The sequence below is a fragment of the Corvus moneduloides genome, chromosome 18 (assembly GCF_009650955.1).
Source record: "Corvus moneduloides isolate bCorMon1 chromosome 18, bCorMon1.pri, whole genome shotgun sequence".
Taxonomy (NCBI): Eukaryota; Metazoa; Chordata; class Aves; order Passeriformes; family Corvidae; genus Corvus; species Corvus moneduloides.
This window is the reverse complement of record NC_045493.1, coordinates 4,865,449-4,891,593: the sequence shown is the minus strand read 5'-3', so window position 1 is coordinate 4,891,593 and position 26,145 is coordinate 4,865,449. Positions and strand designations below refer to the sequence as shown.

The 26,145-nt window shown below is 41.1% G+C and overlaps 1 protein-coding gene across 2 annotated transcripts in view; it reads right to left on the bottom strand.

The window, feature by feature from the left end:
- The window catches only part of SLC5A1 (solute carrier family 5 member 1), a 37,321-nt gene extending 14,137 nt beyond the window's left edge, over positions 1 to 23,184 (bottom strand). The window contains exons 1-6 of one of the 2 annotated variants that reach the window (XM_032127781.1): positions 23,038 to 23,184; positions 13,933 to 14,065; positions 10,207 to 10,278; positions 2,676 to 2,780; positions 641 to 700; positions 193 to 297 (exon numbers count right to left, since the gene is read on the bottom strand). In XM_032127781.1, coding sequence (XP_031983672.1) covers positions 193 to 297; positions 641 to 700; positions 2,676 to 2,780; positions 10,207 to 10,275 — 339 coding nt within the window. In that variant the 5' untranslated portion in view covers positions 10,276 to 10,278; positions 13,933 to 14,065; positions 23,038 to 23,184. Of the gene's footprint in view, positions 1 to 192; positions 298 to 640; positions 701 to 2,675; positions 2,781 to 10,206; positions 10,279 to 12,330; positions 12,418 to 13,932; positions 14,066 to 23,037 lie in introns of those variants that run through there. The other variant, XM_032127779.1, reaches the window with a different exon arrangement.
- Positions 23,185 to 26,145: the final 2,961 nt, after the last annotated feature.

The following is a 26,145-nucleotide window of genomic DNA, read 5'->3' as shown; positions in this document are numbered from 1 at the left end:
GCACAGATCTGGATAGAGAGTCTCACTGGACAGAATAAAGAAAACACAAAATCATACTTCTACAGTTGTTAATTCAACCAAGGGTCCCAAACTTGAAACTGTTGACCAGTTGTGAGAGCAATATTGTAAAAGGGAGTTTCTTGTCTTTAGATCACCGTAGAATGGAAGAAATGCTGTAGAAGTTTCACTTACTGAGATCTTTGTGAAAATATACAGCATCAGAGAAAGGACTGACAGGTAGATCTGGATCCGTTTCCCACCAAAACGCTTCTTCAGGTACTCTGGCATTGTCACCACCTGTGGGGGTGGAGAAGATTTTAGATAATGGGGAACAGGTACAAATCAAATCAGAAGAAGATTTTTGGTGCTCAGATACTGCAAGAGTGGAGCACAAAATTAAGGGAGCTGCAAATGCAGTTTCAAGGAAGAGCAGCTCCAAGAATCAAAGGAGAACAAGGAGAAAGCACCAAGTACTTCTTAGTTCAGGTCTTAGAACAGAAAATCCTAATTTTTCAAGTACACAGATATAGTGCTGTTCTGGCACACTCAGATCTCATGCTATTCATGACTTCGCAATATTCCAGCCCTGATCTGCGAATATGAGCAGCAAAGACAAGTGTAATGTAGTGGTTTGACTTACCCCAGCTTTGATGTAGATGGGTACAAAGAGCCATCCTAGAATCACCACAAATATCAGAGCCTGCAGCCAAGACAAGATCAGCTGAATTAGCCTCCTCTCTCTAGGCACTGCTCCCAAACACCATTTATCAGGCCCAACAGCAGCTAGACACCAGTGAAACTACAAAAAGCTGCATACTGCGGGGGTGTGGGGGGGGAGGTTCTGTTCTGTCCTTTGATTTACAGTTGAAAATTTGGGGATGAAATCTTGGCTAAAAACTTCAGGTATAATGCAGCCCGGCTTTCATGCTAAAGCATGAAAGAAGAAGCACACATGATTATGTCTTTTCTACAAAACCAGCTGATTTCTCCTCACAGGGTTGCCATCTAGTATTGAAGCACAACTCCAGCAGTGGCACCAGACTATCCCAGCTCTCTTCAGAGCAAGCCCATGATGGTTGAATGTTTTACAACAATCTCATAGACTGTACAGGATGCACCACATGCAATTTGTAAAATATTTTGTATTTTCATATTACCATTTAATAATACATTTTGTGTATCCATGTGTATTCTGTGAACTACTGATCTTACTGTATAGCAGTGCCACAGTTTTCTGACTTAAATGGCTGGAATGCTGTCCAATATCGAGTTGTACATACTTAAATCAACAAATACAAAACAAATTCCCGCCCTCAGAGATGCACTCTGTATTTATTTTGTCCACAGGGCTTAGAGGGCTTTAAAACTCTATGTTTTAAGTTCTGCTCTTAGGTCAAAACTGTAAGATGGACAAGAAATACTGGGTCAGCTTCTGCTGTCATTCTGATACAAGAAAGAAACAATTTCAATGGAACAGGGATACACGAGGATGACAACAGTCAAATTTGGTATTACTTTCATTACTTCCACTATGACTGTTAACTGTCATGAACTCTACAGTGTGCCTGCTCCAACACACACAGATATCATTGCTGCTTCCCAAACAACCATTGTTGTACACTGTGCATTGATACTGGGCCACCAGAAATCTCCCAGGAGATGAAGTGTTAGAGATGTTTGAAGAAGTACATGGGCTTCTGTTTTTGTGTTCTGTTTTGTGTTCTGTTTTGGTTTGCTTTGTTTTGCTGGAAAAAGGAGAATCAAGTCTGTCACAGGCCTAATGTAACCAAGAAGAGGGAGCTGACAGATAAACTGCACATCTTGTACAGTTCATTTTAGGTTATGTCCTTCTCCTTAAACATTTATATCACACCAGTACTTCATTATTTGCAACAACCATTTATTTGCTAAGGAACACAAGCCAAATCCCTCAGGGTGGGATGATTCTTTCACTGCTCAGAAGTAAATGTGAGGGAAGTATCGACCTGTGGAGGCTCACTGAACCCTTTGTGTCATGGTCTAATCCCTTCCTTGTCACCCACACCCACAGAGCCTGAGAACACAAGGAAATGGACCGCAGTCGTTCATGGGAGTGTCTGTGCTGCTGCAGTTTACACTTCCCTGGCACTCCAGGAAGTTCATTTAAAGTCAGCTTGGATATCTCTACCCTGAACTGGAACTATAACAAAACACATGCATAATTACGGGAAGGAAAAGGTAAAGAGGAAAAGATTTGTGGAATGCAGGTGCTTGTGAAGGATGTGCAAAATTCCTTACAGCCTGTGAAGAAATCAAAGCCCTTTCAATAATTTCTACAAAGCAAAAATTACCATGGATTACAAACCTGATAAATTCTTCCCAGCATCCTGCAGACTGAAAATGTTCTTCATAAATACTTTAAAAGTAATAAAAAGGTATGCATAGAGAAGAGAATCCACCAATTTATTTGGTTCAAATTCTCTCTAAAAAGCCTCAACAGAAAAGTGTCATCTTTTTCCAGTGGCTTGGACAGGTTAAATAGTAGATTACATTGGCTCTTATGTGTCTGTGCAGAAAACGAGTGTTGCCAAGCCCAAATTTTGACAGTCCTAAATTATTAGGCAATGTTATTTTGATTAAGCTGAGCAGACAATCCAGATGTCACAAGTACTTTCGTTGACATATATGCCACTTACATTCCATTCATATCCTCCGATGGCAATTCCTCCAGCTGCTGCTGTTCCTGCTATTCCCACAAAGTGCCCACTGCCAATGTTGCTGGCAAACAGAGAAGCACCAATCTACAAAGAGAAAAAACAAAAACTGGCTCTTATGTTCATGGTAATTTTAAAAAAATCACCTTCATTTGGCACATTGAACTCATGCCTGTCTATGGCGGTGGTGATGATGAGAATGACTGACAACCAACTTCCTTGATAACTTTCAGTATTTCCACTCACTGTTCCCACTGAAACCAGATCCTCCAGCCATCACATCTACAACAGCGAGGGAGAATAGGATGTTGAATAAAATGTCTTCCAATTGAGTCAGAAAATATATTACACCAATATAGATTTTAAAATATTTGCAAAACTTGCCAAACTGACATTGGGATGATATCCAGACAAACAGGGAAGAAGACTGATCTTCCTTTTTCAAGGGGGAAATGACAAGGACATCCCCACTTGTCAAACCTGCACTCCCTCTTCCACACTGCACAGCCTGTGCATCCAAATGTGTCATTCGTGAGAGCTGGGCTTGGTTCACTTCTAGCCAAAAGGTATTCGATTACTGGATTAAATTCTAAAAACTGCACAGCAGAAATTTCTGCTGAAAAAGTGCTTCTGGAAGCTACAAAAAACAGCAAATCAAGGAGTTATATTTAAGAAGTCTGAATCTTTAAGACCCCCAAATATTGCACTGATCATTCAAACAGAACAGTAGGGGCAACATGGGAATTGATAAACAGGGAGAGATTAAAAAATGAAAGGTTCCTGTTGGTTTACAGACAGGCAGGAGCCATTCACAAAGATCTAATTCTTAATTCAGTATCTTAGACAATAGAAAAGATGAAAAGGAATGAGCTTCATTTCCTCAAAATGAACACATTAAAGGCAGCAGAAATACCCAGTGATAATTTACTGGGTCAGGTACTGAAGGATGCAGGGTGAGAAGTCGAGCATGAGAAAGAGATTGGATGGGGTGTTGTGAGCAAAGGACAAGGAAGCTGGAGAAGTTCCAAGATGAAAAAATGGAAGTGAACATTTTTTTATTCTTTTCTATTTTTTTCTTATGTCCTGTGAAAGCTTAAAAAAACAATAAAAAAACCCCAAAACAGGGTTAAAAAGAAAAACCACATAGAAAGCAGGCAAGAGAACTTCTGCTGACCTCTTCTAATGCTGTCATTTGGATCATTAAATATCCTGAGTTGGAAGGGACCCACAACAGATTTGAATAGCAGCAAATATTCAACCAATGTTTCTGGCAGCACAGGGATGATCACCTGAGTTTTGGGAGGATGAAGGATTTCATCATAGAAATCTACCTCTAGAGAGCATATTTATTCTATAGAGCTATGCCATAGCTAGAAATAGCAACCATGCCCTTCAACCCACAATCCTGATCTCTGATAACAAATAGTTACATGCAACATACAAATAAAATTCAGAGGTTTCCACTCTTTCTTTTCCAGGCTTACTTTTTTTTTTCTCTTTCCTCAGTTTGACCTCTTGATTTCTTCAAGTCTTTTTACAGACAAACTGTTGTTTTGCTGTGACAGGAAATTTATGTTTCTAAGTTCATTAGGTTTGGATTTGAGGTTTTTTTACACTTTTCTAAAAGTCAGTTGTGCCCTACAGAACTGTAACCAGTTTGTCATATGACATATTTCTACAGGAATGATAAGTTTTGCAACAAACATTGGCAAACAAAAGACCTGTGTTTCTTCTAACCTCTTTGTGACAGCAACAGTTTTTCCAGAAATGATAGTGAAGATAAAAGTACCACTTATACCAAGCATTAGCACTGTTGCCCAGTGCTTTCCTTGGAGATAAATAATTAAACTTAAATCTAGGTTATTAGAAATGCAAACACCAGAAAATATTAACCACATTAATCTCTGGTTTTATTTAATGTGTTCCCTCTCCTGTTTCAAAAGTTTAAGGGCAGATCCAAGTAACAAAAGCAGCTAAGGAAGAACTTTGAGAACTGACAGGCACAAGCTTCAGCTCAGTGCCTAAAACCCCAGGACATCCTGTGGGCAATGCTGGTGATGCTGTGTTCCCAGCTTTACCAAAAATACAATTGTATTGAAAGAAAAATACAAAACCAAACCAATGCAAAACTACCAACATATTCAGGACCAGCACAAGGACAAAACAATGTGAATGCAGAGCCCACATTCACATCCTAAGGGGTTTTTTTGCTGAATTAGGGAACATCCAGTGCAGCAGAACTCTAAGATCAACACATACCAATAATGGATGCAATTTTAAAAATGGGTTTCAGTTATGTATACATGAGAAGGGAGAACATGGCTTCATAGCCAGGAAAATGCAGATTACCCTTTAAACTGTAGCACGGTCACAGCAAGAGCAGTGCTGACCAAAATACCCTCACAGCCCATTAGTTGCTGATGCCAGAGGGGGAAGAGAAATTTCCCATTTGCCATATTTTAAGGATGAGGAAAGAAGGCAGATGGGCTCTGGGCCTGAGCTGCCTTGCTGAAGAACTTACTGCTGTGGTATTTTTGTGCTGGAAAGGCTGATTACTGGAATTCTTGACTTGCCATTGGCAGATGCTGCTGAACATCTAAAGAACTCTGGGCTGAAATTGGGAATGGTAGAGGGAAACAATCTCTGGAAGTATTAATTGTTCTCAGTGAATGTGTGAGTGAATTGATTTTAAAGACAGATCTAGGAGGAAAGGTAAAGTAGAAAGTTGGTTGAAAGGGACAAAAACTGCTAAGAGGGAAAGAGGACAAAAAACCTGAACTAACCTGAGGCAAACGTGGAACATTAACTCTTTTAAAATATTTTAAGAGGTCAGGTCTTAACAAGAGCACTCTGTTCAGCAGAAGTAACACCACCCTGAAACAGATGACGATCAGAGTGGTTTTTCCTGTTATTCATTAACTGTTTCACCTTGCTCTTCTCATGAAGTAGAGGATGCACTGACATCCCAGCCCTGGCCATTCCCAGTCAAATGGGATGCACTCTGCAGTGGCAGCTGCACTGACTGTGCAGAATGCACAGCCTGTGGCTTCTCTCCCTGCCAGGACCTGCCGGCACATCCCCCTGCCCCCATACCCACCCCACCGACCCACCTGTCGGAAGGCATTAGCTCAGTACCAAACCCTTTTCCCAATGGATTCTTAGCCCCATTCCAGAGAACAGCAGGGGCTCCTCTCACACCACTGGGTCCTGAGATTCGTGCCCTGAGTTATCGCTCCTCGTGGGTCACCTGCAGAAGCTGCTTCTCAGATCCCTCTTCCCTGACACATTTCTCATTACCTGGATTGAGAACTACTTGAGACCATTCATGCTTTTCTTTAATTCACAGCTGTTCCCTGCAACGTGGCTTTACTCTGATGCAAAGGTGTAATTTTTCTTGCCTGAGTTTTTTGGGATCATTCTTAGCCACTTCGGAAAAATCAGTAAAATGCAATATTACTGCCATGCTTCCAAGGCTCTGAGACTCAGAGAAGGAAGTGTGGGGTTTTACTCTTCTTTCCCGATTAATCTGAAAATTCTATGAATTATTACCCAACTAAACCACATCTCTGCCTTTCCCAATGTGCTAAGCAGGAGGGATGGATATACAATACTCATCAAAATTTCTGTGCTCCGACAAACCCGATGGTTACTGGAACAGCATAGGCTCAGAAGGCTGATCTGGTACCTCCCCACATTGTACTCTGAGACAGAAACAACACCTCCCAGCCAGCTGGAATTCTCACGGATTCTGTAGAAATCCATTTCACTGAATTTTTACTTTTGCATCAGAGCTTTGCTTTGATTATTTTATTATTCTTTTTACCCTGAAAACTATTGATTTAACCCTATATTTTTTGCATGGAACTTGACAAAATAAGGTAATTTCTCACTCTACTTTACCTAAGAAAAGGAAATGCAAATCTTATTCACAGCAGAATTGTCGCTCCTGGTTCCTCATAGCAGTGTCAGATTCAGCAAGTGGGGAAAATTCTGAGAATATGTAAAACTTAACTGGCTGCAAAGATCAGAGAAATCATGCCAGTAGTCAGTTCTGATGGCCACAAAGATAAGCTGTGCACAGCCAAAGCAAGAATCTATTGGGTTTTTTCCCCTAATTCTTATCTGTCTCACAAAGATCTAAATGTACATGACAACAAACTAGCTGAGTTACATTTTTGTTTGGAGTGCCCTTGACCCTGCATCCTTCCTACCTACTGTTCAGTATATCTTTCTAACAGACCTGGGCTTCAGATGCCCAGCAGATAACTCTTTGTCCTATTACCATTCAAGCCTCAGGAACTGAGGTGTAGAAGGTAACCCATAATTTTGTGCAGACAGCTCTGTCTGCAAAACTACAGAACCTGAAGAAGAAAATTCAAAAGCAGGAGAACTTCAACAGTTTGGGGATTTTTAATTGTGCGTGAAAGGCTGTTAATCTTGTGAGAGTGGCTGCTACCAAAGCTGACTGTTCTGCAGGAACAGATCTTCATTTCGTACAATGGCAGGAAGTATTTGGCTGAAACCAACTCCTTCATCTGGCAAAGGAAGCTGAAGTTAGCAAGGCCCATTGCTACAGAGCTGTCACTTGCCTTGAACTTCTCTGTGTCTTTTTGGAAAAAGCAGAGCTGATTATGAGGATTTAAAGAGCCATATGAATCTTTCCTGAAGGTATTTCCCTCAAAACCCAAGAGACCAAAACCAGTTTCTTGAAGATTCTTCTCTCAGTTTCTGTAAAAAGACTGTGGAAAGGGCACAGCATTTCATACCATTATGATTAACCAACGACAGATACCAGTTTCTAGTAATCAGTGAGAATGTTCTTACATACCTTTATTCCTAATTAACCACTGGAACTACTGAGATGGCTCAGCCACTGCACAAGGGTGGTGATTCCAGTGAACTAACAAGGGAGTGACCTCTCATCTCAGCCAGAAAACTATCTCTGGGCTTGGTTCTGCAAAATGTTGAATGACTTTCTTGGATTCTGCTAAAGCAGAACAAACAGAGCCAAAGCAGGACAGATTTGGCCCAGGATGTGTCTTGGTCCTACCTTACACATTGAGAAATTGAATCACAATCACAGTTTGCCAGTGAGAGACAAACACTGAAAATCCATATTAAAAGTAGGAATAACCTCTAGCCCTTCATTACCAGCATCTCCTCTAGTTTACCAAACCACAGCTATTATATGGTTTAAGTGAACAGAATCCCTTTCCCTGCTTGTCAGTAGGAGATCCCAATACACTGCTAATGAGCCTCTTTCCTCGTGGGGTCAGAAAAGCCACTTGTGGGTGCTCTGCAGAGCATAGAACACAGGCAACCACTGAAAAATAGAATTAGTTTAGGGGCAGTAAGTTTATAACAAGTTTGTGGAAGGATTTTTTTCTTCATTTTTCTCTGTTCCAGAAAGCAATTACATGACAAGGGTCATTATCCTGAAATGGCAGGGGAGAAATCTGACAAACTAGAGGCCGAAACAACTGCCCCCACCCTGACTGTGGAAATGCACTGGGTCTATTCAGAGCTATTCCAGGTTATTCCAGGTTAGCCCTGACTTGGAACAAAAGAGAAGTCAAAGCACAAAAGTAAAAGATCACACACAGCTTTAGCTGTTGCAGAACTGAGATCACATCTCTGACTAAACTTTCTATACTTTCATTGGCTTCCTCATCATTTCAGCCTAGTTTGCTCTGGGTGATGGACATCTCATCTACATGCTAAACTGTGGGAACTGGTGTTTTGGAATCTCTTTTTATCCAAGGCAAACTTTCCAGGGTGATGCTGCTGACACGGTATTTAGTTAGTGGTTTTGGAGTGCTTGCTCTTTGTTTATTTTGAGTGATAAGAGGAAGAATAGCAAGAAGGGTTTATTTTTATGGCATGGGAAGACACTCCTGGCATTCCAAAGGGAAGGATTGAAGAGGAGATCTAGGACTCCACTGAGGACTAGCACTTTGTCCATACCGAGCTCACAGAGTTTGGGAAGGAGAGAGGTGATCCTGGCAGGAACTATGGGGTGATCCCTGTTAGCTTCCCCCTGGAGGAGGAGAGCTTGCTGAGTCTGTTGGGTTTGTGTTGGCAGAGGACTCGGTGTCAGATCCTCTCCCCCAGGTCTCATGGGAATCATTAGGAGTTCTCAGTGCCACTGCAGCAAGACAGAACTTTTCTATGGTGAGTCTTTGCTGCCTTGCTGCCTCCATCTCAATTTACATCTGCACAAAAGGATATTCATATTCCCCCTGACAGGCAGACAGAATTGCACAAGGTTAAAACCAGCCCACCAATTAAAGTGACAATCAAGCAAAGTAATCTGGTTTTAGTTTTTTTCTCTTCTCCCAGAATTATGGGTTTTATCTTAAAATAACTTGGAAACTTTCTCTTTCCTCAATCTTTCAATGGAACCTGAATTTTCTTAGATCTACTACATCAGATGAGGAAACCTTTTACTGTCATTGGGGTTTAATCCTTTCCTGTCCTTAAAGAGGCTGTCCCAATGTCTTCTAAAGGCAGAGGGCAGCTCTCTGAAGCACAAGACTGAATGGTGTGTAGGTATTTCTGCAGCCTACTTCAAGAAAATTCTTAAATCTTTAGGGAGCCAATATTTACTCTCACTCTTCTGGTCCTGTAACTGAACCAATGTGTGCAGAGTCTTGACTCCCAAACCTTAATGAAGTGCAAAAACATTTTCTGAAACTGAATGCAAGATCAGGAATGTTGAGGAATTCCATTCAAACAAATGGAATCATGTAAAACACAAGTAATACAGAAAATGCACGTTTGTATAAGTTTTCTGCTTTTCATATTAAAGAGACTGTATGATCAGGAAGAAGTAGATAATTGTTTCTAATATAATTTCTGCTAAAGGCCTGATGGAATGGATGGCTAAGAACACTTTGTGCCTGTGACTCCTGTTCTCTACCTTGGAAGATAATAGAGATCCACAGAAGACAAACAATGTAAGTCATAGCTAATCTTTAAATACATTTAAAATATATTTTACCAACAACATATCAGAACATTTCCAGGATTATTCTCCTTGTATAAGACCAGAACTTGCTATCAAAAGTAGAAACAATAGAGCAATAAATGGGAAAATTTCAATAAATTAATTCCTGTCTCTGATAACCTCAAAATGAGCCAGCTTCTTTGAGTGCAATGGAAAGAATATATTCCAAATATTAAAAAGTTTTAAAGTAGGATGAAAGGCAAAGCGCTGGATTTGTCTGTACTGACACTACTAATGTATTTATGCTCAAACAAGTTGATCACATAATCAAGGCAGATCAGAGCTGAATGCAGACAAGTTCTGCCAACACTTTCTCTGCCCATCCAGTGGCTTTGTTTGTGCAGTTTGCCCTGTGACACCATGGCTGGAGAAAGAGTTGGATTTGCATCTACACAACCAAGCTACCACAGCCCCAGCAGTATCATAGAGATCTTGATATGTAAGGACAGTCCCAGGGGTGCAGATGCACATCCTATGTTTTATATACATACACTACACAGCACTCACCGGCCACCAAACCATGCTCCGTCCAGCCAGGAAAAACCCACCCACTGTGCCTCGGTTGGTGGAGTACATAGCCTGGAAAAAAGGAAACCAGAAAGTTTTAATTGTATTTCAAGTGTACTAGGCAAGAGTACTATACACAGACTGAGAACAAACAGCTAGAATTAAGGGATAATAAAATACATGGGGGCAGGATAAAGTGAAAGAAACAGAGTGGCTGAAAAGAACAATCTTATGATGAAGAAAATAATACAATGTAGCAATGATTCTTTTATCTAGGTCTACATTAGCCATTCGAATTTCATTGCTTCACCTTTCATTATAGTGTGAAACACTAAAATAAAATTAAATTTAACCAAGAAAAGTCATCACACAAATAAAAGCTCACATGAATTTTTCATTGGCGTGAAAAGCCTTTAATTTCAGGCATCAACACAGACTATAAGGTGCAAGTTTATTAACAGAAAGTATGCAGCTTTTTTTACTCAATATCATCCTGCTTCTACAGGTATCTGTTTTCTTGTTGTGATATCAGCATTGTGCCTGATTCCCTCTGAAGTTCCAAAAGAAGAAGCCAGTGAAAATTTCCTTTTCACAAACTCATTTTGTCTTTGTCAAGGATGGGCTTTAGAGGGAAGCTTCCTCCAATTTTTGTTAATGACCCTGAGCCATTATTTACTGATGGACTTTGAACAGGCAAATAAAGAAGATCTGGGAAAATCAGCCATATATTTTCTTCTGATGCAGAAGAAATGAAGTAAATATGATGGATTTACATTTAACTACACACAGCAACTGAGTAAGTATTTGTCCAATAATGATGTCATCGTGGCTGGAAAGAAACAGTTCCAGGAATTAACTCAGCACACAATGGCCTGAGAAGCCACAGATCAGCCCTTTATTGTCAGAGATTTTTAACATAAAGTTCAACTACAGCAACAGCCAGACTCTCATGGCAAAGACCCAGCTCCCTCCTGCCAGACAACAAGGTGTTCTGGTGGACTGGGGCTTCAAATTTTTGGCTATATTTTTGGCCTCTACTCCCATGCTGAAGAGGCAAAGAAAAGGTTGTGTCCACTTTGTGTGAACCCTAAATTTTTGGTGGCCTTCAAAATATTGCCAGGCTGTTAGAAAGGGAAGTTGGTTCTGCAGCTGACTTTTCTGCACCGTGAAATGTTCCTGGGATGCTCCTGGAAAGCAAAGGATTCCTGAGGGGCATACCTCCTCTCTGCTTGTTAATGGTCAGGTGTTCAGGTCACCAGGAGAGTCAGGGAAACCCGAATTCAGTGACATTCCACTCTTCATACCACTGTAGCTCAGTATTGTCCCATTCCCTCCAAACACTCCAGCTCTGAGGTCCCAACGCTGGGCTGGGAGCTGCGTTTCCGCGGGTTCCCGGTGCTCTGTTTCCCTCGGCTCCGGGCTCGCCTCGCAGCGCTGCCGGGCGAGGCCAGAAGGCACCGCGGCGCTGGGCCACGACCACAGAGGCACCGCCAGCACCTGCCGCCCCCGGAGCTGTTCCTGCCTCACAGGTACAATGATTTTGCACCCTGGAGTCAAGAAACAGCCCCGGCAACGCTGCCCTCAAACGGCACCCCCAGCCCCGGCCGAGGCGGATCCGCCATCCCGTCCCTGCCATCCCGTCCCTGCCACCGTCCCAGCCCCAGCGGCGGCGGCGCTGCCACACGGCCACCCCACCCCCGCCCACCCTCCCTTCCCGCCACTGCAATTCCCCCTTCCCGCTATTTCCTATGGCGTCACCTCACATCACCAATTCTCCCTGCAGTCCCAGTGCTCCGTGGCCAAATGCCACCTCTCAGGTCCAGCCTGTTTCGAAGTGGGACCCTGGCTGATCTTTACTGATCACGTCTCTCTGCTCTGTCCCACACAAACCTCATTACTCCACCTTTCCCACTAGTTCCATTCATCCACCTAAAGGGATGCCTCCCTGGGTCACCGTCCCCTCTACAGTAAATAAATGCCCACATTTTGCCCACCATGCAGTTGTTAACTATCTCAATTAAGCATCAAAATCTTTATACAATTACACATTCTCACTTACTGAGCCATTTTGCCAAGACTCTATAAACTACCTGCTAAGTAAAACAAAATAAAATCCCAACATACCCATAGTCCCACTGCCAGAACTACCAAAAAATAGATGACAATAACAGAGATGTCCACAGGATTGTTGATCCTTATGGTGGATTCCATCCTGGCTGCTTCTCTGGCTTTCTTCTTCTTTCTCTCCTTATATGCTTCTTGCAGAGTTCAGGTTAATGATAAACTGCTGTCATCCCCTACGTCTTATATAATATATAACTTCAGATTCACTTGTCTCCAATGGGACACAAGTTGAAGCTGCTGCTTTTCCTTGGACAACAACTCTTTCCCAAATAGTGCTCCTCTGTTACAGGTGCTGCAGATTTCAGAGTTCAGTGTCCCTGCCAAAGGTGCTCAGGGTTTTAACAACCATGAGCAGATGTCTGAGAAGGAATGACACGGAAAGGAGTGGCTTGGCTGCAATAAACCTGCATATTTACCTCACTGTGGGTGAATACTGTTGGGTTGTTGTTTTTTTTTTTTTTTAAGTGGTTGTACCTGTAAATCTAGTCATGGAAGATGTAGTTCTTTTAGTTGGTGATGGTAAGCAATTATCTGTGAGGAGTGACATGACACCTGGGGAAAACCCAGGGGTCCAGGATCTGGGACACCCTCTGTGTCATCTCTCAACTCAGCAGCATTACTCAATGGAGAAACAAGCCTGTGTTTATGGGAAGGAGACAACTTGAATCTGCTTCCATCTCTCACATGGATACATGGAAAGATGCATGTGAACACAAGACCTGGAACCAGGAGCTTACTGGGCTGAATTTCAGACTGTTTAGACCATGGTGTTGGCTCTCTCTGTTGTAGCTAATCAGCTTCACGTTTAAGTAAGTTCAAAGTTCATCAGAGCTTGGGTCTGCTCTCCCTTTATTTGCTCCTCTGACTTCAGAATTAAGCTAAGCAAAGCAACTGGTCACAAAGATGTGGAACACACTGGTTACAGACAGATCCTCACAGCTCTGAGTAAGGAAGCTTCCCCAAATGATGTCCATGATCGTCTGTTTGAGCTCGAAGAGGTCAGAGAAATCCAGGGTGTTTAGAACAGTAGATAGGGGTGCCAGGCACATTTCTGGGCTCTGAGGATATCTGAAAATCCCATTCTCTGCTTGATACTAGGGAATCATTCATTATTCATTTACAGCCTTTTGGGTGTAAAATGTGACCCTGAAGTTACACTGAGCAGAACAAGCAGTCCAGGACATGGGAAGCACAGCAGGTCTGACTGATCTTGCAGGTGTTATTTCCTTGGAGATGAAATCGAGGGCTGGCACTCTGTTCATTGGCAATGATTTTTTCCTAGGCAAACTACCTTGTGGTAAGTGTGGCTAATAAAAAGCAGCAAAGAAGCTATAATACAGTGGGATTACTTATAAGAATAAAATTAAAATCTCTCTATTGTTTGAGCACCTATACTCTTATAAAACAATGCTACCCTCTGATAGTTTAGGCATCTCTCCCAAAACACATTCTTCAGTTTGTTCTACATTACTGTGAAATGTTAGCTTTAAATCCAACGGAGAAAAAATTAACCCTGGAAGCTGCTGAGCATCCAAAGTTCCCATTAGTTCTGACCTTCTCTGCTGTGTATTTCAGTAGAAAATAAAAGACTTATTTACTAACCTTAATTATCAGGAAACAGTTTTCCTAAGATAGGCTGCAGATGGCACTTCTTTACAGAGATTGACATATATTCCTCCGAGTCCTTGCAACTAACAAAAAGTTTGGTTTTCATTAATTCCATTTCTGTGTCAGTCTACAGAGGCAAGCAAAAAAAAACATTAGTCAGGAACCGATCTACTCTAATGTGCCTCGTGTTCTCATCCAGGCCTCTGCAGAAGAGAGCTCAGAGGCTGAGCAGTACCACAGCCTCTGTCCACAGCTCCTAGTATGGCCACACCAACAACATTCCAAGGTTTGAAACACTAATGGAGAATCAATGTCTAAAAAATACTAATCACACAATTCCTATCTTCATGTACAGTGGAAACAATTGGGTTTTTATTTCTGTATGCCACAAACAGAAACCAAACAGAAACCAACGTTATTTACAAGACTGTCAGAAGGGGAGACAGCTTTGTCAAGGCTCTGAATATCTCATCTCCACATCCTCATATCTGCAGCCCAAAGAAAAACTTGGAAGCACAGTAGGCTGTTTGTGTACCCAGTGATTCACTGCATGAATTCAGTGCATTTGAAAGATCTCTGAAAGGTCAGGCAAGTTTTAAGTTTGGAAATAGGCTAAATCTTCCTTTGTGTTAAAGCTTTGAAAGATAAGCATGAGTAAATCTCCTGATGTGATGAGTGAACACTGCATCAGAACACAACAGTAACCTCTTTTCCTCACACTCAGCTAGCAATGTACTTCAGTGGGTCTCTCATCATCCTGGAGGGTCTCTTCAAGCAGGTTTAGGGCTCCAGTACTAGACAGATTGACAAATAATTTGATATACTGGAGGTATTTCTCTACTCTTGCCTGTGAGCCAGGGCAATTTATTGAAGTAAGAGAGATTTTAAGGGGAGTGAGAAAACCAAGTAGTTTAAGTAACATAACACAGTGCCTCTGATCCACATCTATAATGATTGCTCCCCTCTGGATCAAGCCTGATGACATTTAGCTTATCATGAATATGCCTGTTCATACCTGATAGACAAAACAGAGAATGGAGGAGCAGGCAATTAGCTACAGACCAGCGAGGAACTGGTTCAAATTCCCACCCCAGGTTGCTGATGGAGACTAAACAGGATAAATGTCATGGATCTGCATTCCTGACTGACCAGCCACAACAGTCTGATGGGACACAGGGCAGCTCATGAACTGTGTAGAAGCTGCAATTGCTGTGTTGTCATTAGAAAATGGAACTGTAGCACAGAAAATTTGAGAGTTACTGGCACTTAACCAAGGCTCTTCCAAACTCATGTGTAAGTTTTCCTCCTGAGAGGAGGAAGCGACAGTAAAACAAACAAACTACAAACAAAGAGAAAGATGCATCAGCATGCAAAGTACCTCCCACGGAGGAACTCCTCTAATCTTTTCCCTGGCATTCCTCCACCTCTCTTGATAAAGCAAGCAGATTTCTTTGGGGATGCTCTTCAGAAATGCTAATTTATACAGTATTTATTGTACAAGTAATAAAGGACAAAAACAGACAAAAATTTGCAGTTATTTTATTTGCAGGAGGCCATATACTATGTCAGTAAATTCTCTACCCTCCTTTAATGGTTTCCTAGTCATGCAGTATGAATTTGGAAAAGAGTTCATATTTGCAAGTGGACAAAATAAGGCTCTCAGCACAGCTTTCCTGAAATGGTTCTAATAATAAGGGGTGGCAGATAGAGAATTGTTTAACACCTTTTGCTGATGCCAAAAGTCTTTTTTCTCTTTCTGCAATCTTGATTGAGCAAAACTTGGTTCTAATTAGAAGAATTAGTCAAGAAGGATGACAAAAATGTGGGAAACTAAAATGTGGAATAAATTGAAGAGGAATTACTAAAAGGAAAAAAGATCCGAAGTCCAGTAGGTGTGATGTAGATAGAAGAAAAAAAATCAGTAGGAAAACAGGTGCTTTCCTAAAAGGTTATCAGAAAGAAAGCAAGGTCATTCTTTTCTTATGCACTGAGAGGATCAGATTAAGAAACATGAACAAAACCACATATTTATCAAGAGACAAAAGAAATAACAAAAATGAACACTTTCAAGACTAATTTTCTGATTAGTATCTCTACAGAGGAGAAATATCAGAGGACATAAAAATAGGTCTGTATGCAGATAGACCAACAGAAATGAAGCAAGGAAATACATTCACTTCTCCAGCAACTGATTAAACTATCTGTGTGATCACTAAAGTACACTCAGCCCTGCAATATCTCAGCATTGCCAATCTTACAAAAACAACAGTCTCAGGGCTCTATTCTTCCTACAGGACAGGCCAAGACAGCAAATAATTTAATTTTTTTGTTTGTTTATTAGTGTTTTATTAATTCTTTTATTTCAGGAGGTTAATAGGGATGAACTAATGGCAAGAGATGGGTTTGAAATTTCCACTGGGACTAATAAAGCTGAATAACACATTAAAAATTACTCCCCAAAGCCAATCCGGGCTGTCACAAGATTTAGCCACCTGATAGCAGGGCAGATTATTCCTCACAAGCAACTTCTCAATTGAGTAGCATTCTCATTAAAACAGGATTAGTAGTAGTAGTAGTAGTAGTAGTAGTAGTAGTAGTAGTATTATCTCATAAATAATAGACTAAATAACACATGACATTATTCATTATCCTCATGATCTAATCCATTATATTTTGTATACATTCGAGTCTTGTTGATCCTTCTTGGGCCCTTGAAACAATATGTCCAGAAAAACATTTTTTAGAGATGGATGCATGCTGCCACTTCTACTATTGCTTAACCTAAATAGTAGAAGGAATTATGCAGAGGAGCTGCATAATCAGCATCCCAACTCTCACAAATACTTTTACCACTCATGTTTCAGAAATGCTTTAGGGAAAACAGTATCTCCACTGCATAGAATACAGGAGAGAAATTAACAGGAGCTGAGCTGCTGATGTCCCTTCCACTGAAATAATTCTCCACTTTTCCAGGTGACCCAATGAAAGCCTTAGCTGCCTTATTCCATTTTCTCAAAACCAATGTAATTACTCTTGAAAAACAGACAGCCTCAGCCTTTGTTGGTATGTTTTGATTGCCCTACAGCAATAAACAGCAACAAATATATTATTATTTGTTGTATCTGACAGGTTAATTTGATTACAGAAATCTCAGTGAAGGGGGAAATATATCATAATCTACTAATGTCATAGCCTAATAAAATGTCCAATTTGCTCCACAGGGTCCCAGGGGCTCTTCAGTTAAAAGTGTTTGTAAAGTGTCTGGTTGTAAAATTAAATGAGGACAAAATCTTAATAATACTGTACAAAATACATATGAAGCTTCTTGAAAATAAGAGAGAACAGAAAACATTGTTGGAGAGAACCCAGGGGAAATATTCTTCAGGGAGACTCTGCTCAGGATAAAAGTGAAAAAATTTGCCTGCAAACAAATTCCTGCTGGGGCAAAGGAAAAGCTAACAAACTTAACAAAAAAACCCCAACAAACAACAAAACAGATTATACACAGATTACTATTGGAAAAAGAAAGGAGAGAAACAGCAATAAGGAAGAGTGTGAAAAAAATACTGACATCTGAAAACAAATAATATCAATAAATTACCAGATATATTTCTGCAGAGGTACCTCCCCCCAAAAAAAGTGTGATGCAGTCTTTGGATAGATTTTAAACGTTCTTTTGAATGAAGAAGAACATTTCTATAAGGATTCATAGGCCTCAGAGATCAATCGTTTCATCCATTAGATCTATGTTATTTCAGTCTATGTGTGCATTTAGGTGAGGATTTCTCCATGTGTATCAGAACATCAGGACACAATGAGAGATGACGTCTTGATAGGTGTGGATGTTTCCAGGTTTTTGACTGAGGCACAAGTTGGTTGCTTACATTTTCAGATGAGTGTTTGCTGACAGCAGCACATCAAAAAAAACCCTGCTTGGTCTTTAGAGGTGCCATGAGATCTATTTCCTCACATCATTATGTAAGGAGCTACACCGAGACAGACAAACTGATAATTAAATATAATAGTCTCTTTACAGGAAGGAAGCTCTTCAAAATGTCTCTAGCTCTTGCTGAGACAAATCAGCTCCCCCAGTTTTGGCACAGCTAAACCCCTGCTGCAAGCAGGTCGCTGATGTTTTAGATGTCACGTTTCAAACTGTGCCGAGAGCGCTGTTTTGAATCGGTGCTCAAAGCAGAGGCAGCAGTCAAGGACCATCAGCATTCCCAAAGTTAGAGCCACCTGCCCCTTTGTTACAGGAGCACAGAGGCTGATTACGCCTAAGAATGCACCACTCAGGCACAAGGAGGAAAATATTCAGGAATACACTGGCTTCAAAAGTTATATCTTTCCTGTTATCTGTGAACCGAAAACGGCAGAAAGCCCGACTAACTGGATGAGCAGGTATTCCCCAAACCACTACAGAACCTAGGGAATACAGGGGGTGAGAGTGGGACTCAGTTATGGATATTCTCTACCAGAAGAAATGTTCTTCAGGGAGAAAACCTCCTGGAGCATCCTGCCATCCCAGGATTACCATAAAAAACCTAAAAATTCAGCATTGCATCCTTTTTTCTTTCTCTTTAGTGGTGTCAGGCTCTTGCTCCAAGACTTGATACAAAATTATCATTTCTACCCAAACCAGTCATTACAGTAATATTTTTCATTCATCCAATCCATGGCACAATCTGTAGCTACAGCCTAGAATCACATTTACTACCATATACCAAATTATTCAGCTCAACAGTGTTAAATGAAAACAATGACACATCCACATATAGGATAATTATACCAATACTAAAGGAACAGAGAGAAATTACTGGTATGCTTTTCCCTTGCTCCCCACCCCCTCCAAAAAAACCCTCAGAGAAGTTGTAATCTTGGTCCTATGGGGACTCCACATTTCCAATTTACTTTTTCAAGCCAGAGAAGGGTACTATTAGCAATTAGGAGTGGGAAATCAATACAAGCCTAATAAAGAACAGTTTTAACAGCAGGATATAACAACTTCACCTATTTTTTCAAGTAATAGTGCTGACAAGGAAAAGCTCCTGTGGGCTTGGATAGCTTTTGACAGCCTGTTTAGCTGCCAGGAAGCTCGGGGCCCAGCAGGATCTGTAATGGATCCACAGAACAGGTCGTAACTACATCCAGTTTGTTCAGCAGCTACATTTGTTCTGTTTCCTGTACCTACAGTAATAATTCCTACGCTTTTCCCCCATACACTAACACAACATGTAAAATCCATATATGGATCTATCAGAAACAAGGATCCTGGAATAAAGCTTTTGACAGCCCAGCTCATACCACAGATTGGGAGTGTGAAGAGGGTGGTAACTGGGCAGAGAGATTAGCACTGATGACAGGTTCTCTGTACCTGCTTACAGGGGGAGAAGGCGGAGAGCTTTGAAAAGCCCTGTACTTTCACAACCTTGCAGGTGTGGAACTGGGGTGATTCAGATGCAGTTGCACAGTGTAGTACACTATATTTAAGAAGGGTGTGTAGAATGTGGAACATATTTTTCAGCATTAGTTAACAAGTTTCATATCATCAGGACATTGCTTATTGGAAACTGTGCTGAGGACTGTAAGACTGACCTGTGCAGATCAGGGGGAGTACTGAAGTCACCCCAGCTAAGAATGTAGCTTCCAACACTATCCAGACAGATCACACCCAGAGGGAATACATCACACTGGAATACAAGTTCACAATCTGCTCTGAAAGATTAGTCCCAGAAGACCAAAAATCTCTTCTAACTCCTCAAATGTCAGTGGTCCTCCCTCAAGTTCATGCAAAAGAAGAGTAAATGTTTAGGGAACATCATGCAAAGATCACAGATAGAATGGGAGATGCACATTCCAGAACACTCTGGGTGTAGCCCAGAGGGACTGTTAAGAGTTTGAGCTTCCATTTGTGCTTGCAGATAAAATTTGATTTGAATACTTTAGAGGGCAAGCAAATCACACATTTATTTTTAAAAAAGTAATTTGATGACAATACCAGTGAGGCCCTTTCAGTTGTCAAAGGAATAGCACGTGTTTGCTGAAAAACTGTATATTTGCAACTTGTTGGTATTCTTTCCATGTCCTGAAACATTCATTTTAACACTACATTGCCACTTTGAAAAATTCTAAGAGATTTCCTACCTATCAGTAACAGGAGTTTCTATAAGAAAGCTGAACATCCAAATTAGGAAACACATAAAAAGCTATTTTTACATGTTCATACATTAGAAGTTACCTCTCTTGACTGAAACAGTATTTAAATTGTACTTTCTCTAAAGAGATCACAAGGGGTAGAGAATAGTAATCATTGTTGTACAATCACAGGACACCAAACTGATTTAGAGTGGCTATTGTTTTGCTACTTGTTAATGATTCCTTAAGAGTCCAGAACAACTGGCAGTAAGAGAAAGGAGACTTATTTTACCATGTAAGACTTTTCATCATGATCAGATGCTTCAGTGAATCCAACACAGGGCCTCACACCATGTCAGAGCCAAGGTGACCTTTATGAGCAAATCACTGTTAAATAACATCCATCAAGACGAACTTGTTCAACATTTTGGGGACAGAAGGGGATACCTTCACTGTCAGAGGTAAGAGGAGTAAAGGCAATTCCCTACAGCCGCACAAAGGAAGCCTGCTACTAATACTTGTGCATCCATAACAACGGGCCGAGAAATTCCTACATGGCTGAGGTCACCTCCCAAATTGTGGTGGCAGATTTTAAGTCCCAAACTGCTCGAAAATAGTGCAATGCAGGCCCAGATTTCAAGGCTTCCCTTCTCACTGCTTAGTCCCTGCTCCATGCTGGTTGCTGCTTTGCCAAATAAGCATTGGAGTCCCACCAATAACAGAAATGTTGTCTCTCCCAGTCTCAGGATGCTTTTTGCCACAGCCTAGCATATTGTGTTTGAATGGGAGATCAAAAATGGGACAGTATCCAGGCACTCATGAAGCTCAACTACCCTTGCAGTAGTTCAGTGTTTTTCCTGACATTGAACCTGGAAAAAAGCTAATATCAAAGAACAAACTTCTCCACAAACTTCTGCATTATACAATTGTCCTGATTTCCTGCTTTGAAGAGGAAAACACATGGATATAAGGACACAGATCATTTGAGGACATCCTTTGGTACACTGTGCTAGCAGCAAGCACAAACTCTGCGATGGCAACGTCTCTGCTGAGGGCACCCAGGGCTGCACTGGCAGAGCACAGGTAGCAGGCAGGGCAGGGAGCCCTGCTCGCACCTGTGAGGCAGCACCTGGCACACTGTGTCCCACCTTGGGCTTTTTGTCAAGTGATACTGATCAACTGGAGAGAGCTCAGGGAAGGGTCACGAAATAGTGAAGTGCCTGTACCACATGGCATATGAGGGGAGGCTGAGGGTCTGAGTGTGTTCAGCCTCAAGAAGAGAAGGTTTGGGAGAGGAATCCAGTTGTCATAACCAAACATTTAAAAGGCAATTACACATAAGACAGAGACACTTCTTAGAGGTAACAGTGCAAGGGCAAGAAGCAATGGTCACAGATCGTGGCAGAAAAAATCATGAGTGGATATAGAAGGAAAAAAATTCAGTATAAGTGCTCAAGTCTTGAAATAGGTTGCCTAGAAAGACAGAAATCTATGTTCCTGGAGGTTTTCAAAATTTGTTGGACAAGGCCCTGAGCAATCGATTTAGCTTTGAAGGTAGCCCTGCCCTTCATGGTCTCTAGAGGACCACTTCAAACTAAATTATGTTATCTGGAGATCTCTGACACATTTCCTTTTCTTTAAGTCTTCCCTGCTGCACAGGGCTGTTTGACAAGCTCATCTGTGCACTCAGGTCTACAGGCTCACAAGTCAGAGTTTTGATGCACATTCTCACAATTATGCCACGGAAAAAGGCAGAAGTGTCATATCCTCATTTTTTACTAATCACTCACTGCCAAATCCTTGAGGCTGTTATCAGGCAAAGTCCCATAAAACGCTGGAGAAAGCAGAGTGTACCTTGGTGCCACACTTCATTGTGACCAATCTGAGCAAAAACTGTGTATGAGCTGACTGAAACCATACCAGGGCTGTGGGTGCAAAGTCTGGGAGCTCCTAATCACTGCTCTGTTCCTGCACAGATCTCTCCAGAGCTCCAGGAGAGGTGCCCAAATAAAGTCTGGACAAAGCTGGCAATGGACTTCATCAACTGACTGTAATTGATTTATTGCACTTAATTGTTGATGGATGACTTGGTGACTGAGGCTACATATCGCAGTGATTCATTAGCCTCACCCCATTACAATTCAGCACTTTTTTCAGACAGCAATGTTAATTCTGCTCTCAAATACAGAAATGATGGTTCAAAATCGGTGGAATGCCTGAGAATAAGGTGCAGTAAGGACCCTGACTTCCCTTTGGCTTCTTGATCCCAAAGCTGAACATGCGTGACCACAAGGTGTCAACAATAACTCAGGCCAGCCTTGGGATCCTGACTGATGGTGGTCCTGGACAGCACTTGGGAGTGGCAACTAACAGTTTATACTAGACAAAAATTGAGCCACATTCACTTTACTCCTCATTTTTCTGCAAGAAATATTTCCTAGAATACAAGTACAGTGGATTTTTGGCACAGAGCACCTGTGAAACCACAGTGGATTCTTCACAAGAAGTTTCTAAGTGCTTTTCAGTATTAGTATGAAAAAAAATTAATGAATACAATTTAATTTCTAAAAAGAGAAGGAGGAAGAGGAAGAATAGAGCTTCCAGATTTTAAGAACAAATTGAGAATGACCAAAACAAAACGGAACAAAAACTATCTATAACCGCAATTCATGTTAAACTCATTGTGAGCTATCTAATTATAACAGAATACACATACTAAATCCAGAGAAGTAAAAATTAAAATTACTAAGATATTAAATCTGAAACCAATAGAAAATACTTCACTTTTTCCTTTCCCACTCCTAATTTTTATTGTCATATTCCAAATAGACCTGTTGGAAAATACAGGCCTGATCTTTCCTTGCTTAGCAAAGACTTGTCTTTAATGTGATTGATAATGTACAGTAACAGGAGTGGGATAAACAGGTGCTCAGTGGCTTAGGAACACAGGAGATGAAAACATACCCAGTCCTGCACTCTCCTTACTCCAGCTGTACTTCGAGCTCAGTGAATTGCAATCCCTCGTTTCCCCTCCTCATTCCCAGTTATGTCATACCCATTAGCTGGAGACTGCAAGGCTGTTTCATGGAGGTTTCGTGGCACTAATGGAGAAAGTAGACGTTAATAGCTAAAATTTTGGTTTTATGAATTATGTTTCTAGGGCTTAATGGCTTATGTTTCCTTGGCAACAAACACATCATGTGCTTTTTAATAAGGTTTGTACATGAGCTGTGTACAGGACCATGCCAGAGACCCCTGCTGATAAGGTTTCTAAAACATGAATACAGAAGAGTGGATCTACCCTTTGACAAAGCAAGGACCACACTGGCAGAAGAGCAAGAGCCTTCCCTAGTCTTTATAGAAGTGCTCCAACTGCAGTTTCCTGCTTTTAGTATCTAAGTCCTTATTCATGCAAAGACCATCTTCACTTACTTTACATCAGTAAATTTCATTAACTCCGTGGTTATCCCCTTAAATATTCTACAATAAAAAAAGCAGCATAATTTTATTCCAGGAATTAAATTTGTCCAGTAAGGCTGCACTGTGGTTTATCTGGAAGAAAGCTTGGAGAAAAAACAAGTTACCTATCTAATTTCATGTTTTTCTATGGAACAACTTGTTATAGGAAATAGGCTGCATTCTGTTACAGAACTTCAACATGCTTTGTGATCCAACAGAGGGTATCCACAGAAAAAAAACCCTAAACTACACAAACTATACTGGTGAAAAAAGAGACTTGTGTTGAATATGCACAGGCACAGTGAACTCCTGTGGCTGAAGTCAGCAGAGATCATCACAGTGCCACTCTTAAGCACCTCAACATTCTGTTTCACAACGAATATAAAAGCTCCCGGTACAAGTCTGGAAAAGTTTAGTGATAGAGATGAAGACTTTTTTTTTAGTATCATGTCCATGAAAGCAACCATATAAGTCTTGGCTGGCTCCAACCTTCCTAACACTATGACAACAGCAAAGATAAAAAGGGGTGGGACACCCTAACACAAAGTGTCAGGTAATTAAGTCATTTATGTTCTTAGACTGTCGTTCACATAGTAGCTGATGCAAGTAGCAGAGTACAACCATGTGATCCATAAGCACCTTAAAACATTTACTAACCAGTAATCCATGCAGTGCTCAGAGTTAAGGGAGCCTGACATCCATTGGCATCAGGACTGAAAAAAAGAGGAAAGTTACAATCAGCACTCATCTGTTTGGCTTATTTATTAAAGCAATCAGAAACTTAGAAAGAAACAATTCCAAACATGGAAAAAGAGTGTTCTATTGTTGCATCTGAACCAAGAAACACGATGAAAGGATTATTAAACATGTGGAAACAAGATCTAATAGATAGGGAGGAAAAGAGAAGGTGGAAGGAGCACCAAAATTTACAATGGAACAATTAGTATGGGAGACATCTTGCAAATCAGACTGAACATAATTGATATTAATAGATAAGGTGTGCACTGAACCAGTACAGGTGGCACAGGGGAGGAAAAAAGACAGCAAAACTCTTACATCAGGCAAGCTTGTGTAGGCAGAGAACCCTGTCTCGTTTCTCTCCCATCACACTGGGCTTGATCAGTGTAATGAGGACTCCCTGACTGCTTCTGCACCAAGCTGAGCATCACCAAACATTTAGAATGCTAAAACAAAACTGCCTCTGTTTGCTGCTTCACAAGATGGAAGAGAATGACACTGAAAACCGACCTCGACACTGCACAACAGAGCAGCCCCAGCTTGCACCAACCCTGCCAGAGCTCAAGAAGCATTTGGAGAACGTGCTCAGGCACATGGTGGGATTCTTGGGGTGCCTTGTGCAGGGCCAGGACTTTGAATCAATGATCCTTGTGGATCCATTCCAGCTCAGGATATTCTGTAATAGCAAAAGTGTAGAGAAGACAATTTCTATAAAGCTTGCAAACAGGTACATCAGCCACAGTTTCACCTGTGAATGTTGCTGACGTCATTCAACCACTGGAAATAAATCATTATTCCCAGTTTAACAAAGCATCCAAGGCATAGCAGCTCTCTGCTTCAGAACAGAATTGCTCTCTACCCCATCAATGACACAAAGGATGAGGCAGTCACGAACCACCAGCTGCAATGCCATTCTCCAGGAACTGAAAAGCAAATTGATTTCCATGATTCAACTGCTCAAATCAATACTCACCCTCCCACTCCTCCTGTACACACACAGACACTTTTCTTCCTTTAAAATAAACAATATTATCTTCAAAGTTAAGGAGCATTACTGTGTTTAATGTGGCATAAATACATTTTTCAGTGGAAAACGTTTTCTGCCTATTACTTTATCCAATGAAAAGTTTGTCATCAGTTCTTGTGACTCTGATCATGGACAACTGGGGTGACAATTTTGCATTCGTGCTCTTCACCTGCTAGGGAACTGGTTCTGAAATTTTATGCCAATTTATGATTTGAATCATGTCCATCAACCCAACATCCCAACATCTCTGTGTTTACAATACTATATGAAGGACATAAAACATAATTTCCCTGGGATGTGGCACTGTCCAAAGTTATGACATCACTCAAGAGGCAGTTAAGGCCACTTTAAGTAGATTCTTAGTGAAAATTAAAAATTGACAATTGGCTAAATACTAAATTACTAATCACTTTTTGAGAAAACAGTTTGAAGCAGCAAGAACAAATGCATCCATTAACAAGGAGAGTAAGTAGCTTCATCTCAGTTCACAGACAGTAAAAAGAAATTAAAGCCTCCTGTGTAGAGACTTGAAGGTGTGAGTTACAGCCTGCTAAGGTATGTGAGCCATAAAGATATTGATAGCCAAAACACTCTGAGGATGAAAGCACACACATCAGCAATGGAATGTGCTCCGGCATGGGCACTCAGGGAAAAGCACTTCTTTTGCCTTTATTTGCATATATAATAACACGATGGATGGACAGCCTGGGGGTTTTCTTAAAATCCAAGGAAATCCTCTTCATTAAATTACTACCAATGGGACCTTCAGATATTGTTGCCCTGCAAATGAAGTTACAATACAAGGAAAACAATAACTGCCTAAAGTTTTGCTGCTGGACTCCACATGA